The 17,186-nt window shown below is 38.8% G+C and overlaps 1 protein-coding gene across 5 annotated transcripts in view; it reads right to left on the bottom strand.

Annotated features, from left to right (window-relative positions):
• nlgn1 (neuroligin 1) overlaps positions 1–17,186 on the bottom strand; it is a 255,896-nt gene that overhangs the window by 106,449 nt on the left and 132,261 nt on the right. For all 5 annotated transcript variants that reach the window (XM_026928425.3, XM_026928415.3, XM_026928435.3 and 2 more), the window contains one exon: positions 15,138–15,290. In XM_026928425.3, the coding sequence (XP_026784226.1) occupies positions 15,138–15,290 (153 nt within the window). The remainder of the gene's footprint in view (positions 1–15,137; positions 15,291–17,186) is intronic.

Genomic DNA, 17,186 nt, shown 5'->3' with positions numbered 1-17,186 from the left:
ATTAAACAAGCCTTAATGTACACTATGTCAGGCAATGTAAAATAAGGCTAAAGTGCCCGCTGGCGTCCTTGCTGTAATGACAGGTCAGTAACGATAAGAGAAGAAATCGAGGACAAAAACATCTGAGAATGCAAGACATCATTAAGAGGAAAAGCTTAGAGATTGGAATTATATTTTTGAATAATCAAGGGCTTGACTTGCTTGCACTGCTTTACTACCATTTCCGGATAATGAGATGAAGCCCATGTGATCTGATTGTCCAGGGATATATGACTGCTTTTACAGGGGCAATGGCCCAAATGTTTTTTTTTCCAGATTCAATAGGCACTAGATCTTCGGAATGAGCAAGGCTTGTGGTACGACTGATACACCGTTGCATGTGCATTGCCTTTATAGTCCAAATGCTCAAGTGGGGGCTTCAGTGAAGTGGACAGGGTTGAAAAATAGGTCAGAGACAGTTAAGCTATATATGTGTGTGTGTGTGTGTGTGCGTGTGTAAAACAGTCTGAGTGGTGGATCTGCTTCTTTCTCTCCCTCCCGCCCTCTACTGAGCAATACAGAGAGGTCAAATAAACCTCAGCACCTGGGAAAGAGGCTACCGCATACTGCCTGTAAATATAAGGGTCCACTTGGTGCAGGCAGACAGCTTAGCCACTAGGGCAAAACTAAATTAAAAGTGTGCCACGGGCTGTACTTGCAGGAGATTATGGGTGGCACCGTCTCGGTGGCTCCCACACACTGGGGGATCTAATACAGCACACTGTTTACCCAGGCTTTGGAGATATTCCTCCGGAATTAAGCCAAGCCACTCACCTGTCACTCATCCAGCCCCTGCTCTTGGCTGGCTGAAACCCTGATGGTGAGAACGGCATAACTAGCACTCTCCTTAGAACAATAAGAAAAGAAGGATGGCTTTCTCTCACTATTGCTTAATGCAAAAACCCACCCAATGACTTGCATATTAATCTTTATATCTGATATGTTTAATGTTTTATTGGGTTATGAGATTCTGACAACTTTTTCTTGGTCTATTTTCATGTTGGTTAATGGTTTCCTACATTACCCACAATGCAATTCAACTACACACTCATAGCAAAGGCAGTGGAATTTAGCCCTTGCTTCATCTCTACATAAAGAGACTGATGCAGCAGGGCTTTAATCCTTAAATCTGTGCAGCTTTCATGTACTCAACCTTACACTCTGCTCAAACAGGTTCAAAATCTTCAACTTTCATGCTGACACCACCGTCAACATCATCATGCTTGTTTCACAGATCGCTACAAGCTGTGCTGAGTTTTTTTCGTAACTCACCACCACTATGCCAAATAGCTGCAATGCATTCAGAAACTTTGAGTCCAATGTTTGCGGAATTCTTCATTAATATGACACTGAATGTTGATGGAAAATTGTGAGCTATCAGCCAAACCTGGCTGTTTGAGATTGTTGATTTTTTTTCTCCTATGAAATGCCATCGTAACTGCGCTAGTAATGTCCCGCTGTGACATCAGCGTGGGCATCAACTGCGAACTTCTAATGGAAACTACGAAAATACAGTACCAGAGACAAATTAGCACCAGAGTCGCTAAGAACATCACAAATATTTCACATATTTAATGTGCTTCAGAGTGGAATTTTCCTATAACGGGAAATAAGAAACGTGTTAGTATTTGTCCAAGTAATTTGTATTCTGTGTGTGTTGTACGTGTATGTGTATGTGTATGTGTGTGTGCATGTGTGACTCACCAGCTCATGATAAATGACCACTTGGTGCTGGCATTCTGTTAATATAGTGGGAGGTATGAAAATTGGATGTACCTGTTAATATTGGTTTTGACTAATGATCTCTCCTGTTAGTCATGCACAAAAGGGGACTAATGAGGGTGACGTCTGGTTATTAATGAGGAAATACAATGTTTATCATGCACCATGTTGCCCGCAAATGAATGGGTGTGAAATGTGATCTATTTGGATATAATTGAGGCACAGCTATCCTCAGATTGCTTTCTTACAGTTCGAATGAGGAGGGCAGAGGGAGAATGGTACTGATTAGCTTCTCTGCAGTATGACAGTGAGGCCATGCCTCTATTTCACTGTTCATTCATCATTTCCTCATCCTCCATGCTTAATGTGATCAACAATCACATTAGATTCAGGGAGCTGATTAAGACACTTGCCACATCTCGTCTGTACGTGTCAGTCCACTTCTGCTCTTTCCTTGTGATTTCCTTATCAGCACAAAAATATACATTCAAACCACTGGAAATTAGACACAATATAATATGTATCCCAATATAGATATCTATTGACACGCAGATTACGTATCTGGGCTGTTAGTCTTTTATTCATAGTTGTCAGGGGAAAACAGGTTTATGCAGAATCTACTAAAGAGGATACAAGCATTTGATTTCTCCAATCCAACAACCAGAGAATGAAAAATAAACCCCACCCCCTATTGTCTGATTGTTCAAATTTTATTTTTGACAATACCACTGAATCTGCTGTGACCAACTTTACTCAGAATTTGGGCTAGGCCTACCATTAATTTGTGAATGATGATGTAGAAAATAATGATTTTAAGGATCAGAGTTATTGGCAAATCACCTTGCTAGCCTGTTTTAGTTTAAAAATATGAAATCTTTTTTACACACTAATAATAATAATTAATTTATTATCAATTCTAATTGGTGATAATGATTTTATGATTGTTGCCTTGCTTCATTCCAATCATAGGCTTTTAAAATCAAAGAAAAGTAGTAGTAATATGGCCCATGTCCAAAATTATGCACATTAAAAACATTCTTTTTACATTTAAAAAAATACACATTAAAAACATTCTTTTTACATTTAAAAAATACACATTATTTTACATAATAAAGCTATCGGGATTTTTATACTATATAAAAATTACTCTTTATTCGCATTATAAGCACCAGCTATGCTCTGGGTTTGACATAAATCTCCAAAAGGAAAGCAATACATTCTTCATCATGCTGCTTCTCTCTTAGGCATAGGCCTAAAATGCTCATTCAGTGACAAGGGGATGAAATTGAAACCCAGTCATCTGTTTAAATATCCCAGTTATTGTCAGATCCTAATGAAAACAATTTTTCAGTGTTAAATCTGAATAAGGAAAATTACATAAAAAAACACATAAACCAAGAGAGGCTGACTGATGAAATGGGAGGAGGACGATGATTGCATGGCTACACCGCGTTCCCCGATTGATACCACACTGCCTCTTCATCTGGGAGTATGATTTCTGCTCATTGAAAAAAAAAAAATGAACAATAGAAAGTCAGCTCACTGTGTTCTGCTTGCCTTCTCTCTGATGAATTTACCTAATGACAATGAATTACAGTAATGCTTCAATTCCACATAGACCTGCTGCTGCACAGCTTATATTTCCAAAGTCAACAGGTTTATTAACTACATGATATGTCCTTGAGATATAATTTGGTTAACTGGGAAGGAATTCCTCCTGTACATCAACAAGTCATTAAAAAAACCCACTATGCTCCATGTTTGTGTTCTATAAACCACTTTTGTCTGCACTCTCAGAAAAAAATGCTACTAAACTGTACCTTTCCTTGTAACTGGGGTGCCAGCAAAAGTATCTTTTCTATCTTTCACCTGTATAAGTAGTCTAAAACTAATTTAAGGTACAAGTGCGGTCCTTTTATATACCTTAAATCATTTTTAAAGATATAATTACATTCATACACTATATGGCCAAACGTTTGTGGATACCTGACCATAACACACATATCTGGTTCTTTCCTAAACTATTGGCAATATGTTGGAAGCACAAAATTGTATAGGATGACTTTGTATGCTTTATAGGAGGACTTTGTATGCTGTACAATTTCCCTTCAGCGGAACTAAGGGGCAGAGTGCAAACCTGTTCCAGCTCCATGAAGGCACGGTTTGACAAGGCTGGTTTGGAAGAGCTCGTGTGGCCTGAACAGAGCCCTGACCTCAACCCCACTGAGCACCTTTAGGATGAACAGGGAACACAGACTGCATCCCAGGCCTTCTCACCCAACATGCTAATTCTTGTGGCTAAATGAGCACAAATCCCCATGGCTCCAAAATCTAATGGAAAGACTTCCCAGAAGAGTGGAGGTTATTATAAGAGCAAAAAATGAAATTTTCAAAAAGTACATATGGGTACGATGCTCAGGTAATCATGAACTTTTGACCATAGAGTGTATATATAAAATGGCTGTTCATCATCAAGATGCCCTGTGCACTTGAATCGCCAAGCAGGTGTGAGCTAGCTAGCTCTGTGTTCAGACAGCTGTCCCTGTCGCCACTTTCACACCATGAAAAGTGTTGTCTCTGAAAATAGTACCACACCAATGGTAACCATTAGAGAGCCCCCATCTAGCCTGTCAGTTCCATTTCTCACAGAAAGGGAGGACTTAACCTGACAGACATTACGGTGCACTGACACATACAGACTCAGAGTGGAGTCAATCTGGTGACTAAATCGTGTGATTTACAAGCCATGTGCGGAAAAAAGCCAATTTACTTGCCAGCAATTTCCAGTGGTAGATTTGCCCCAAGACATTAAGTGCACACATATGGTAAAGTTGCATGTAATGTGGTTACTGTGATTAATATAGCTCACCAACTGTAATGTATAAAACGTAGCAATCATGGATGCCACACTCTTTCACTCCACCACTCCGAGGGCAGGGACAGCTGCCAGTCATTGAGAAATTCCTACACATTGAGTGCCAGTGCTTTATAAAATGAGTCTGGTTATTACAACGTGTTTCTCAATACAACTCATTTCTCGATAACTAAATGATCAATGTGGGTGACAATCATTATTATTTCCATATGGAGAAATGGAATGAAATGTAACCGTCTGAAGCAACTGCATAATAAAAACCAACATCAACTGTATCTCAGACAGTGTCAGAATTGTTTCAATCAGAATGCATAATGACATGTCAAGTGATGGAACTGTAAAATGGCAGTAAATGTGATCGACATGTTTGCAATGTCTGTTAATTGGGTGGACTGCAGGTTGAAAGAGTGCTGCCATTCTTTCAACCTGCAGTCCACCCAATTAACAGATACTCCTGCTGAGATTTTCCCCTGTGTATGAGCTGGTCGAACAGTATGAGTGTATCATCAGTAAAAATGCAGTGCAAATTCATCATATGTGAAGGCCAGCATGTAGCATTGCTGACTCACAGCTCTAGGGTCCCTTGTTCGAACTTTAGCTTAGGTTAATCTATATTAGGGAGGTAAATGAGTGTGTTCTAATCAGATACATACACAGATATGAATAGGGGGTTGATTGCCCCCAGTTGCCATAAAGATTCATAGTTTGTGACTAAGACTTGTGCATTGGGACTAGGATCCCACAGGATGTAACAAAAGAGCCGACTAACAAAGACCATGTTAATGCATTTACAGCATACACAGTAACTGCCCACAGGTTTGTTTATATTTTGGGAAATAGAACCAATTAAATTTGTTTAATGTAATGTAGCTGAGGTTGAGGAACTGTCAGAGCCAGAATTGACACCAAGAAAGAAAGTAAGGGAAGAAGGGAATAAGGTAGGAGGAAGAGAGGAAAGAAAGGAGGAGAGAAGTAGGTAGGAGTAAGAAAGAAAGGAAGGAACAAAGGACGTGACATCTTAAAAACACTCCGTACAAATCTGAATCTATTAAATCCTTCTGAGCCTTTCTGCAAACCATCCAGCTGATGATTAATGAGAAAGCAAGTAAGGGACAGTAAATTAATATTGCCTAACACAATTTTAACAATATCCCACAATAAAGTGCCCAGCTGCAGCACTTCCAAGAACCCAGAAATAAAGCAAGCTTGTGGTGTTCCTGATAACAACCCATTTCAGCAATTTTATGACATCATAAACCCAGACCTTCAACCAGCGCCTCACATCTCGAGTCCTGATTTCCAATTCTTAACGCTCATTCCGTTCCATTAATCTCTTTATGCAGTTCAACCTTGCAAAAAACAAACAACATTCACTGAGTTAATGTTTTTCATCTGGTGCAATTAAGCATTTATAAAAGACTGCCAAAGCAAACCAGCAAACCATAAAATGGCAGCCTTCCTTCTGTGTAGAGGGTCGATTTCCAGGGTTGTGGGCGAGATCGTGTGGCATTGCGGGGTGGAAGCAGATCGGCCAGCTTGTCCAATGAGTGTTGGAAGCATGCCTATGAGGATTTTGTGGAAATCTGCAGAGGATCTCAACATCTGTCCACTGGCAGGGGATGATGTCCTCACAGCCAAGAGCTTCTATCCCCATTCACTCGTTTCTGCCACAGACCATTGCACCAGGACTGCATGGTCTCCAAGCTCTCAGATGTGATATTCTCCTAACAGACTGTCCTCCTTTGTAAACCTCAAACTCCTTTACCTTCTGCTAAGAGGTCTGTTCTCGGGCTGCTAGAGACACATCTCATTATGGCCCTGACACTCGAATGAGTAACACTTCCACCAAATGGCACTGCCGACAATCTGGCTATCATGCCAAAATTAGACCACAGCACTCTCGATTTTTTTAATCCGATTCTGGTCAGAAGGTGTTGATTCTTTGATTTTTCTATAACGGCATCTCCGACAGTAGTTCCAGCTGCATACAAAATGACAGGTTTTATTAATGCTCTCATTCTAATACTTTACAGTTTCTAACAATTCGTAACAACTCATTTTCAGGCCAGACTCTCCAAGAAATCTATGTATAATAATAAACACATCTGAAAAATGTATTGTTATTTAACAAACAAAAATAGATAACCTATGAAACGGTGAAGTTTTCTGTAAGGAGACATCAATTTAACATTTTTGGAAAGAGGCTCTGGTGTCAGTACTTTTTCTCCACAGCAGTTTGTGCTTTCTGGTTTCTTGGTAACATGGCAAGCTACAGTTTTCTGATTTATTTTTTGATTTATTAACTTCAAGAGAGACAAAAAAAGAGAGAGGCCACTGAGAGAATGACTGTTTATAGCTGCAAACTGATAACAGGTACCAACTGGTTTCACATTCCACAACATTAAATGTAACTATAGACTGATAACTATGACAACTCATTCCTTAACAAGCAAAAAAATAAAACATGTCAAATGTTAAATAAAACATTTCAGGATGTGCTGTCATAGGAAAATAATCTACTTTAGGATGGTAACATTAACCCTGCTTATTGTGGAGCCGCATCACATTGATTATTTTTCTACAAAATAAAAACCTCCTTGTGTTTTATTCCTTACCTAGTGAATATATGGTGGTAAAGAATCTGAAAGAGTGAAAATAAGGAGATTCAGCAATCCATAAGCAACACTTTTATCTGATGTTGTGGTCTAGATATATGCCTATGTGATGTTTTTCAAGGAACTTTTGCTTTTTTTATTGAGTTTGAAATCCTCATCTTATGACTGTATCCCTCACTGCTATTGTTCTTTATGAACCAGTTGTGGACCTGCAAGGCCAAGCGTACAGCTGGCTGTCGCTCTCCTGTTGCAGTTCTGGAGAGATATTTCTTGATTACACTACCCTTTTTCTCAAAGCCCCAGCCAAACCCCACACACATCCATGCATATAACACACCCAACCAGCTGATCTGAGAGAATACAGTTTTTGAGATCCCTCAGTAACAGTCATTGCCATATTGATGTCAAGTGCTTATATTCAGCATGATTGACCTGCAATGAACAAGCTGTACATCTTTCCAGCTTCGCTGTTAGTAAACCACAAACTACCACACTGGCAGTTGTACTTACTAACCTTCATAGCAGCAGATAGCACACAAATTGGCAGCCATTATGTTATATGGATAAGCGCAACCCACAATCATCTTTCAGAGGAAATTTAATCCTTCACCATAGTCCAGGAGTCTCTGTGACTGACAGGAGTTTGGACAGGGAATGAAAAAAGTAGGAGGAGAAGAAAGGAAATAGGAAATAAAGAATGATGACAGATGATGATATCCCTGCTCCATAGTGGCACTTCACTATGCAATTTGAGAGATAGAAAATTAGTTATAATTGGAGTGATTAATATCAATGATTAAATGTTCCTATTAATGATGATTCATGTAATTGAATTCACTGCGATGCAATATGATGGGGCTGTAATTTCAAGATGCAAATCAAAATGTGTCCTCAGTACTACAGCGCATTCAGAGCATGAGACTCAACCATATGTCTACACCAGCCAAACGGTTGGTACAATACTCTATTTATGCTAAGACGTACACCTGTACACCTGGTCATTCATGCAATCATCCAATCATGCGGTAGCAGTTTAAACAAAAAACAAACACACAAAAAACATCCAGTGAACAGCAGTTCTGTGGTTGGAAATGCCTTGTTGATGACAGAGGTCAGAGGAGAGTGGCCAGACTGGGTTGAGCTGACAGGAAGGCTATGGTAACTCAGCTAACAACTATTTACAGCCATGATGAGCAGAAAAGCATCTCAGAAAGCACAACATGCCGAACCTTGACGCAGAAGAGCACATTGGGTTCCACTCCTGTCAGCCAAGTACAGGAATCAGAGGCTACACTGGGTACAGGCTCAATGAAACTGGACAGTTGCAAACTGGAAAAAGATGAGATAATGTTTTTTCCAATCTTCAACTGTCCAGTTTCAGAACATGTGCCCACTGCAGGCTCAAATTCCTCCCAAACCAGCCAGTTTGGCACCAAAAAAGATGCCACTGAGATCACATTTTTTCCTCATTCTGATGTTTGATGTGAACATTAACTGAAGCTGTTGACCTGTATCTGCATGATACAGTTGCATGAATGTGCAGGAGTCTCTATTAAAGTGGCTAGCAGGTGCATACCTTAATTTGTAAAAGGAATTAGAACATTTAGATATTTGTACGATTATGTTCAGTGAAAATATAGTACAATGGTACTATGGTCCATGACTGGACCATAAGCTTAAAATTTCCTTTAAAATAAGAAATGACCTTTTTTTCCTCACTAGTCTATAAGCCAAATATAGTCCAGCATATTTTAAAGTGGGTGAATCTTAGCTTTTTAAACCTGTTAAATCTAAAACCAGACTTATATTTGGTCACAAATATAACTACAACTACTACATATACTATAGTATATATACTTATAATATAACTAAGTAACTACATCCATCTCCTGTTCATTGTACTCTAGTTTCTTTCAGCCATATCGGCATATTCAACTAAGTTGAACTTAGTTCACTTCCTGACTGAGTGATTTTCACACTGGTAATCTGATATGACTCTGTCACATTATTTTTAATAATGCATAGTAATTATTAAATCATCAGTGTTAATATTAATAACTGAATAATAAGGCTGGACTTTAAGGGATTCTTTTCATCGTATAAATTAATGCAAATCAAATTTCCCTACAACGTTGAAAAGCTGGAGTGAACGCAAGTTTCTATGGCCAAGCAACCTAAAATAAATTACAACAGATATGAATCTTTATCTCCAAAGCCAGAGACTAAGTCATGATTAACTGCATTTTTGGACAATGTATGACTGTTGATATCTTCAGCAATAGATTAATTAAAAAAAAATTGATGGATTGAGGCAGATTACAAGGACCATGATAAATTTCTTTAACCTTTTCATGCAAAAAGGATACAATATTATATCTGAATTTTAAAAAAGGCATTCACTGGAGTCCTGCACAAAGATTTTTTATTTTTTTTAAGTGTAGAAGTATTTAGTGTAGAAGTTTGTAAAGATATAGTATATCAGATATATGCAGCACAAAGAATGGCAAATAATCTAGAAACAGAAATAGATGGATGGATGGATGGATGGATGATATTGATCCCCAAGGGGAAATTTGGGGTAAGGTTAAACTTATGGTAATGGTCTGAAGTGAGTTGGAAATGATTTTCATCTTTTCCTTGACTGTCAACAGGGTTAAAATTTTCAGAATTCAGTCACTGATAATCCAGTGTTAGAAGGCTTGGCAGGAAGGAAAATCACACAAAGCTGCTAAAGCTGATAGTTACTCCCATTACAGTGTGAACTTTCTATCCCCTTGGCTGAGTTCACCTTAATGAGGAAGGATATGTTCTAGCTATAGGCACAAATCCAGGAACTCTGGACAGAGTGTAATCCCCTCACTGTATTAAATGCTTATTTTAGTTAGATTTTACTTACAGAGAGAACAGGACACGGAATGACACAACCCTGAGGAACCCTGTTTTAGGTTTATGCTTCAGACCTCACGCTACCACAACAACATCGCTGTCCATGTCCATTTCATATGATGAGAATATCAGTGTGTGATTACAGCAAATTAAATGTCATAGCTCCTTCATCCACATTGCCATCTGCCAAAAGAGGGCATGGGGCTAAAAGTGCTGACTGACCATGGCAGTGAGCATCGTGTTCCCAGTGGGAGGTGTCTTTGACCTCTAAAATGTTGCAGGAGTTAAAGGAACAACAAGCTGACATGTGGTGATACGTCAGTAGGAGCAACCACTGTGCATCAGGCCACAGGAGATGACAATGATATTGGATTTGTTAGGAGTGTAACACATCTGTATCTGTATTCAAATTTAAACCCAAAATGGGCATGGTCTAAACCAGAAAGGGTTTTTATTTTTATTTTTTGGAAAACACTGAAAACAACAATGGTAGAAATGCCATCATTAGCATGGTCTGCGAGTTCTGGCTCTGACAGTTCCTCAAACCCAGCTACATCACCAAGTTCATAATTGGTCTCAATTAGACATATGCACAAGACTTTTTTCATTCCACTTGCACAGTTATTATTTTTGTTTGTAACAAAACAGTTACTAAACAGGGTGTTTCTTTGTCCCACAAGCCTCATATCTGAAGTATACTGAACTTGTTCATGCCCACATGAAAGTACGCCCCCCTAAAAAACATCATCTGTTCACTTCATTCATTCTGAATAATGTGCTCATATTTTGGGGTCATTTTCAAATTTCATAGCAGTGTAACTAAAAATCAACACACAGTAGTGGAGACATGTACAATCCTCACAACTTTTCCAACAAGTCCCTCTTGCACCACACTGGTGCACCTCATCTCTTAGGTGTTAAACATAGCCATATGTTTTCTCTAGGCAGAAGCAACATCGCCATGTGAATCCTGGTAAGCACCTAGTTCATCCACAACGGCAGTTGGTCTCCACCGAGTTGCCCAGGAGAGGGGCAGGACTTACGCCGAAATCCATGGCAGAGACGAATGCCTCAATGTGGCTTCATCCATCTGTTGATACCCCCTACCTGTCCCCTCACAGCAGCTGCTGTCAGCAAGCAAAATGAATGCAGCATTGGGGCCAGGAATGAGGGTGGCCAGCGTGACAGGAAGCCCCAAGCACGGAGATAACTCCTGCAGGCTCTGGGCTGTAAATTACAGAAGTTACATGTGAAACACAGCTTTGGCTGCAATTTCGCAGCCAGGGTCCTGGTATAGTAAATAAAACCACATCTTCTAAATAATGTCATGGAGAGACAGCCATGATCATCTGACTCCTCAGAGATGAGCAAGACCTTGAGATGTCAATGTTCATGTTTGACATTGAGATGGCGCTTACTCAGACACTTCGATTTGCCTGCCAGGTTTAGCCATTTATGGCAATTTTGAAATCAAAGCATACCACCTGATCTCGTCCAAAATTGAATATATTCGACAATCTAAAGGAAAGATGGCAAGATTGGTAGGGTATTTAATAGAAAGTAAGAGGCTGGAGAGGAAGAAGAGTAGGCCCAGATGGACACACAAGACACTGGCTCTCTGGAGGCAGATGGCCTCGTCTCTAGCTCTCGTCTCTTTTGCCCTCCACCAAAAAGGCCAGTAGACATGACATCAAACTGCCATTTCAGATAAAGTCAGCCACGCCTTATCTAGAGTGCTACATACAGGCAATTAAAGCATTCTGGGTAGCGGTGATAGTTAGGACACAGCTTACATTACATCTGCAAATCTTATCAACAAAGCACAGCTCATCATCCATGCAATGTTATTTGACGCTCACTATATTATCTCAAAGTATGTGACCTTGAAACAGCTAAGGAGAAAGAAAATTACAACAGCGATGTCTGAGATGGAGCTAAAAGATTAATAAACACAGAAAGGAAGCATCTCCCAAAAACAATGACTTCAGAATAGGGCTAGCATCATGAATATGCCCTCTTAGCATGAAACATATTTCCCAGTGCAATGACTGCTGCTTGTGTCATATTGTTTGTGTTCCTGTCGTGCTTTGTTTATGACTGTACGCCTTTGTTTTGATTTCAGTCCATTTTCCACCCCTGGCTTATCATTGGTTTGTTCCCCAAATGTGTGCACCTTTTCCGTGTTCAGTAGTTAATTCGTCTGCCTGGTTATACCCCATAGTTTCCATGTCTTGTTGTGAAGTCTTCTCAAACATTTTTGAATCTTGTTTCTGTGTAAGTCTGTTTTTTTGTTGTTTTTTTTTAAACTCATGCCCGGGTTTTGACTTTGTTCATTGTTGCCTACCTGTTCATTGACCTGTGCTACAGGCAATTACTATGGTTTTTGGAATGCCACGTGTTGCAGCCAGACATTTGACATGGTTCTTTAAAGACCTCAGAGCAAGCCCAAACTTAATATGCAAGAAAGTGTATAGAATGCAAAAGAGAAAAAGAGAACAGGAAAAAGACTAATGAATCCAAGTATCTGGTGTATTTGTTTTGATGAAGAAGAAATTAATAAGCATGAAAATAAATCACAACGCAGGGCATTTCAAAGAATGAAAACACCAAAACCAATTACTTCAGAGAGAACAAAAGCCACTGGTGAAGATTTGAAAAGCCGGTAAACAAAGGGGCTAACGCGCCTGCAAGCAAACACACTGTAGACACAATTAAACCTGCAGTGGCTACATTTGCATTGTATGACTCACGCTGACACACTAACATGACACATGCTCCTTTGCTGAACACAAGCAGTCAAACCACCACTGTTTACACAGAGTTAGCACCTTGGCTATAACCACGTTTGTCATCACGGCACAAAAAAAGCCATTGTTCTCTATCCACCATCATCAGGTGTTATGAAAGGCTCTACATTTGCATGGAGATAGATGTATACCACAGCAGATGTTCCCGCATGTGTGTCTTTCGTCTTACTATAAAGCAGCTTGGGAATACTGGCCTGGATTTTACTAAAACAAGTCCAAGCTGATCTGTGAAATTACTATCTGTGAAAAGAGATCTGCATGGGGGTGTTCAGTGGTGGGTGATGGGGCACAGCATAAGTTCATTTTGTTTGGCAGCTTAATTGTTCTCCAGGGCTGAACAGTGCTGTGTTTCACAAATCGGCACTTTGATTTAAAGATTGTGTCCAGAAGATGTGTGACTAAAAGCATATGGATAATCAATTTCACTGATAAAGGGAATCAGTCCAAGCAGAGCTAATGCCAAAAAAGAGAACATTTTGTGTAGAATTGCATGACAGATATGATATGCTCTATAAATCAACAACAGTACTGATAATGATACTGTACAGACAGTAGTTTGTGCTACAGTGCATTAAGAATCCTAATTCTCATTAAAACAGAACATAAGGTCACTATTATTAATAAAACATGGTACTTCACATTCACATATGTGGGGTGGTCTGGGAAAACCCGTCTGTGGCTGAGTTCTGGAAAACATCCAAAAAATTGTTTTTCTGCAAATAATATAGTTTGGCATCATTTTGGTAAATATATTTTGTAAATACATGTTTTTATTTTCATCATTTTCCAACCTTGCCTTAGCTATCTCAAAGATCATGCTGTCTAAAGGAGTCAGTTTAACAAATGCAATGGTAAAAACAGTCAGTCTGCATTGATAGCTAAGTTAAACCCTTCTAGCTGAGTGTGATATCCTCACACAGAGAATGTCAAGATTTAATCAAGTTGTTCAGTTTCTTGCCATAGTGAAACAGACATCAACTTATTCAAATCAGTTTGTAATCAGTCTCATCAATCTGTTAAAATGTCAGCGATGGTCCTGAGCAGTCACAGCCAAACAGAGAAGAGCACCTACACACGCTGTATAGATGAGCGTGAAGTCATCTAGGTCAAATGTTTATATGATCTAATAAAAAACATTAATACTGAGAAATTCAGCCAACAGAACTGAACTGACTGAATTAACTAGCGATTAGGCTCATGTTTAAACGCTGTGACTGACTTATACTGCGAGAGACTGAGGTGCATGATGCTGATAATCAAAGTCCATTCCCATTCTAAACTTACAATTCTTTCAAATTTGATAGTACTGTTTTTTTTTTCTTCCATAACTAGATTAGGTTATAAATGTTGCGGTAGACAAAATGTCTTTTAAATCTTCAATCTGCAATTTTCTATCTTCACTTTTGGGTTAACCAGAGTTTAAAATCTGGTTGAGATATGTGCAAAAAAAAGGGAAAAAAAGAGAAGGAAATATGGAAAATTTATTTTATGTCAAAATGAGCAATATAAAGGGTGGCCCTGGGCTGCCACATATATACACCTACATATTTTTTTCTTTCCCACATATCATCACTCACCAAAATTGGACTTTAAGTTGTATTTCTTTCCTATCTAGTACCTCGTTTAAGTGAAAAGAAACCAGCAGAATATTGCGTTATATCATTTCAACTTTGCACTTACCTGGGCACTCAATTCATTCTAGGTGGTGCAGAATCCTTGCACAACAACACTTCTAGAACAACATCGGAGTTCCCTTTTCTTTTTTTTTTTTTTTTTTTTGGGAGCAAACCCAAGCTTATAAATGATCACAGTTTGCTCGAGACTGCTCTGTTTTCCCTCCACTGTTAATGACCAAACTATCCAGGTAGAGCTCACATGAATAAGTCAGTTTATGGCCTTGCCTGAAGTAGCGCTCATAAAGCACTCTGGATTTACCGACCCATACTGCTGTTCATGTGACAGACGCATACTGCTGTTGAACAGATGCTACTAGTGGCACTATGACTATATGCTAAAGAGTGCCCTACTTCCTACAGGAGGCTGAATTCGCTCTCACAGGAGAATATGATATATTGGCGATAAGAAATGACAGAATCATCAAGGATCAGGCCTACACACTTCAGTCTGAGGCAACCTTGTCTGTGTTCATCTGATGCTTTGCAAAGGTGCTTTAAAAAAACAGCTAACACTTACCTAGCACACCAAGCCGGTAGTTCAGGGTTATGACAATGACATTGCCATAACTGGCCAAGATGCTGCCATCAAACATATTTCCTGTGCCTTCCATATAAGATCCGCCATGGATGAAAACCATCACCGGCTTGGGACTTCCACTCTCTCGGATATCTGGAAGGAGAGTGAAGGAGGAAATAATTAAACGTCAAATTCCAACTGTCAGCTGAAAATGCAATCAGAATTGAGGCTGGCTTTTACTTTAGGACCAATTTGCCACATTTGGCTTTTACTATTTAATGGGCTACGATATATTCAGCTTTAGATATTAGATCCTTCATTTCCTAAGCAACATGTGTTATGTTTCTTATGTTTCTTTTTTTTTAATGGTCTTTTGCCCATTCCTAGTATATTTTCTCTCATCAGTAACCAATACTGTAAATTTAAATTGCCATTTTAATTTCTGGATTCAGTGAGTGAGTTGACCGCTGATACACGTGACACATTCTTGAATATCATATAACAGAGAAAAAATTCTTGTTGTTCTGAATTACTATATACTTATAATTTGTAACATTTCCCAACCTATTACAAGTTATTTTTCTCCATTTTGTTGCTTTTTTAAAATTATTAATGCATCGCTGGTGCTTGGGCCCAGTGATCCACTTTGGGCGAATGGTTTCAGTCCACGTGGGAAGTAATTTCAAAATGAGAACGATGTTTGCAATAGCTTTCATCTTGTAAGGAGGAGACAGCTATTACACCACGGGTGCTATGTATCCACATAAATCTCTGATAATTGATTGAAGTTGGGCATTCAGGGACACTCCTCCGGGAGGTCCCATAACAAAGTGGAGAACAAATGAAAAAAGCAATTATTTTCCCAAAAAATATTTTCTCTAGGCCTAGAGACAAGGGGCTCTCAGTTAGTCCCAATTCACAATTTCCTTTTCTTCATACTATTTCTTTTTTTCTTTTGTATGAGGGTTCTATTTGTAGCACTTGATGCTATTACGTCAGGTGTATCTTTCAGAATCTTTTAAATAACCTTTTTCTCCTTTTTTTCCTTTTCTTTTGATACATCACTATCTATCGTTATTTTCCGTTCAGCTCTTGCGTCCTTGCTGCACTACCTTATAAACTTTTCTGGATCTACCTGCTTTTGAGTGATTCAGTTAATTCCTCAAAGTGAATAGGAGATGCGAGGATGCAGATATTGGGCAAAAAAGCAGCGTAGTTTTGCCAAGGTCCCTGCAACTGTTCATATTATCTAGCTTAGTTATAAAGTGTATGCATCTGCTAAAGTGCTGTGTACTTTTTGTCACTGGAATTGTTAAAAATTAAAACCACACAAATTAGAGTGCTTACTTTCTAAAACATGCTTTGTAATAAAGGTACAGGCTGGAAAAATGGTCCAAAAAAAAAGAAAACATAAAAGCGGTATTTCATTTGCAATAAAAACAAACCTGTATGCAAACAAGAGGTTTAAAACAGTTTAAAACACTAAATATTACAAAAAGCTCCCACATTTCTCCTTTGCTTGTTTCTCATCATTTCCAATTAATTTTGGGGCTAAAATTAATGAATGATCTAGAATGACCTGGATGTGTAGCAGTAATTACTGGGTAGTTAGTAGCTAGAAAGAGAGTATAGATTATAGATGTCTGTTTGTGCCTGATGTACTGCTAATATGGATCACTATGTGCTTTTTAAAAATAGCAAGAAGATGGCGGTAAAGGAGGACGACATTTTAAAAAAAATAATTTTATGAAAAAATGAATTAATTTCTAGGTTTAACTTGTGCCAAGAAAAACAAAAATAAAATAAAAGGGTGGGGTCCGTGTACCTTTTGGTCATTCAATTTTCATTTCCAAAGGAAGCGCATCCGGTGATTCCCCTGTTGCCATACAACCGGCATATTTAAACAGTATACCAGCAAGCTATGTGAAATGTACACGCATACTAGATTAATTACTAAATCAGATCAATTATTTAGTCAAGCTAGAGAGGAATTCTAGCCTCTTACCTCAGTGATAGCTTTTGCAACCTCAAGTTCCAAATGTGAGTCGG

Source organism: Pangasianodon hypophthalmus, chromosome 11 (assembly GCF_027358585.1).
Source record: "Pangasianodon hypophthalmus isolate fPanHyp1 chromosome 11, fPanHyp1.pri, whole genome shotgun sequence".
Classification (NCBI taxonomy): domain Eukaryota; kingdom Metazoa; phylum Chordata; class Actinopteri; order Siluriformes; family Pangasiidae; genus Pangasianodon; species Pangasianodon hypophthalmus.
The sequence above is the reverse complement of the archived record's forward strand: the minus strand, read 5'-3'. Positions and strand labels throughout refer to the sequence as shown.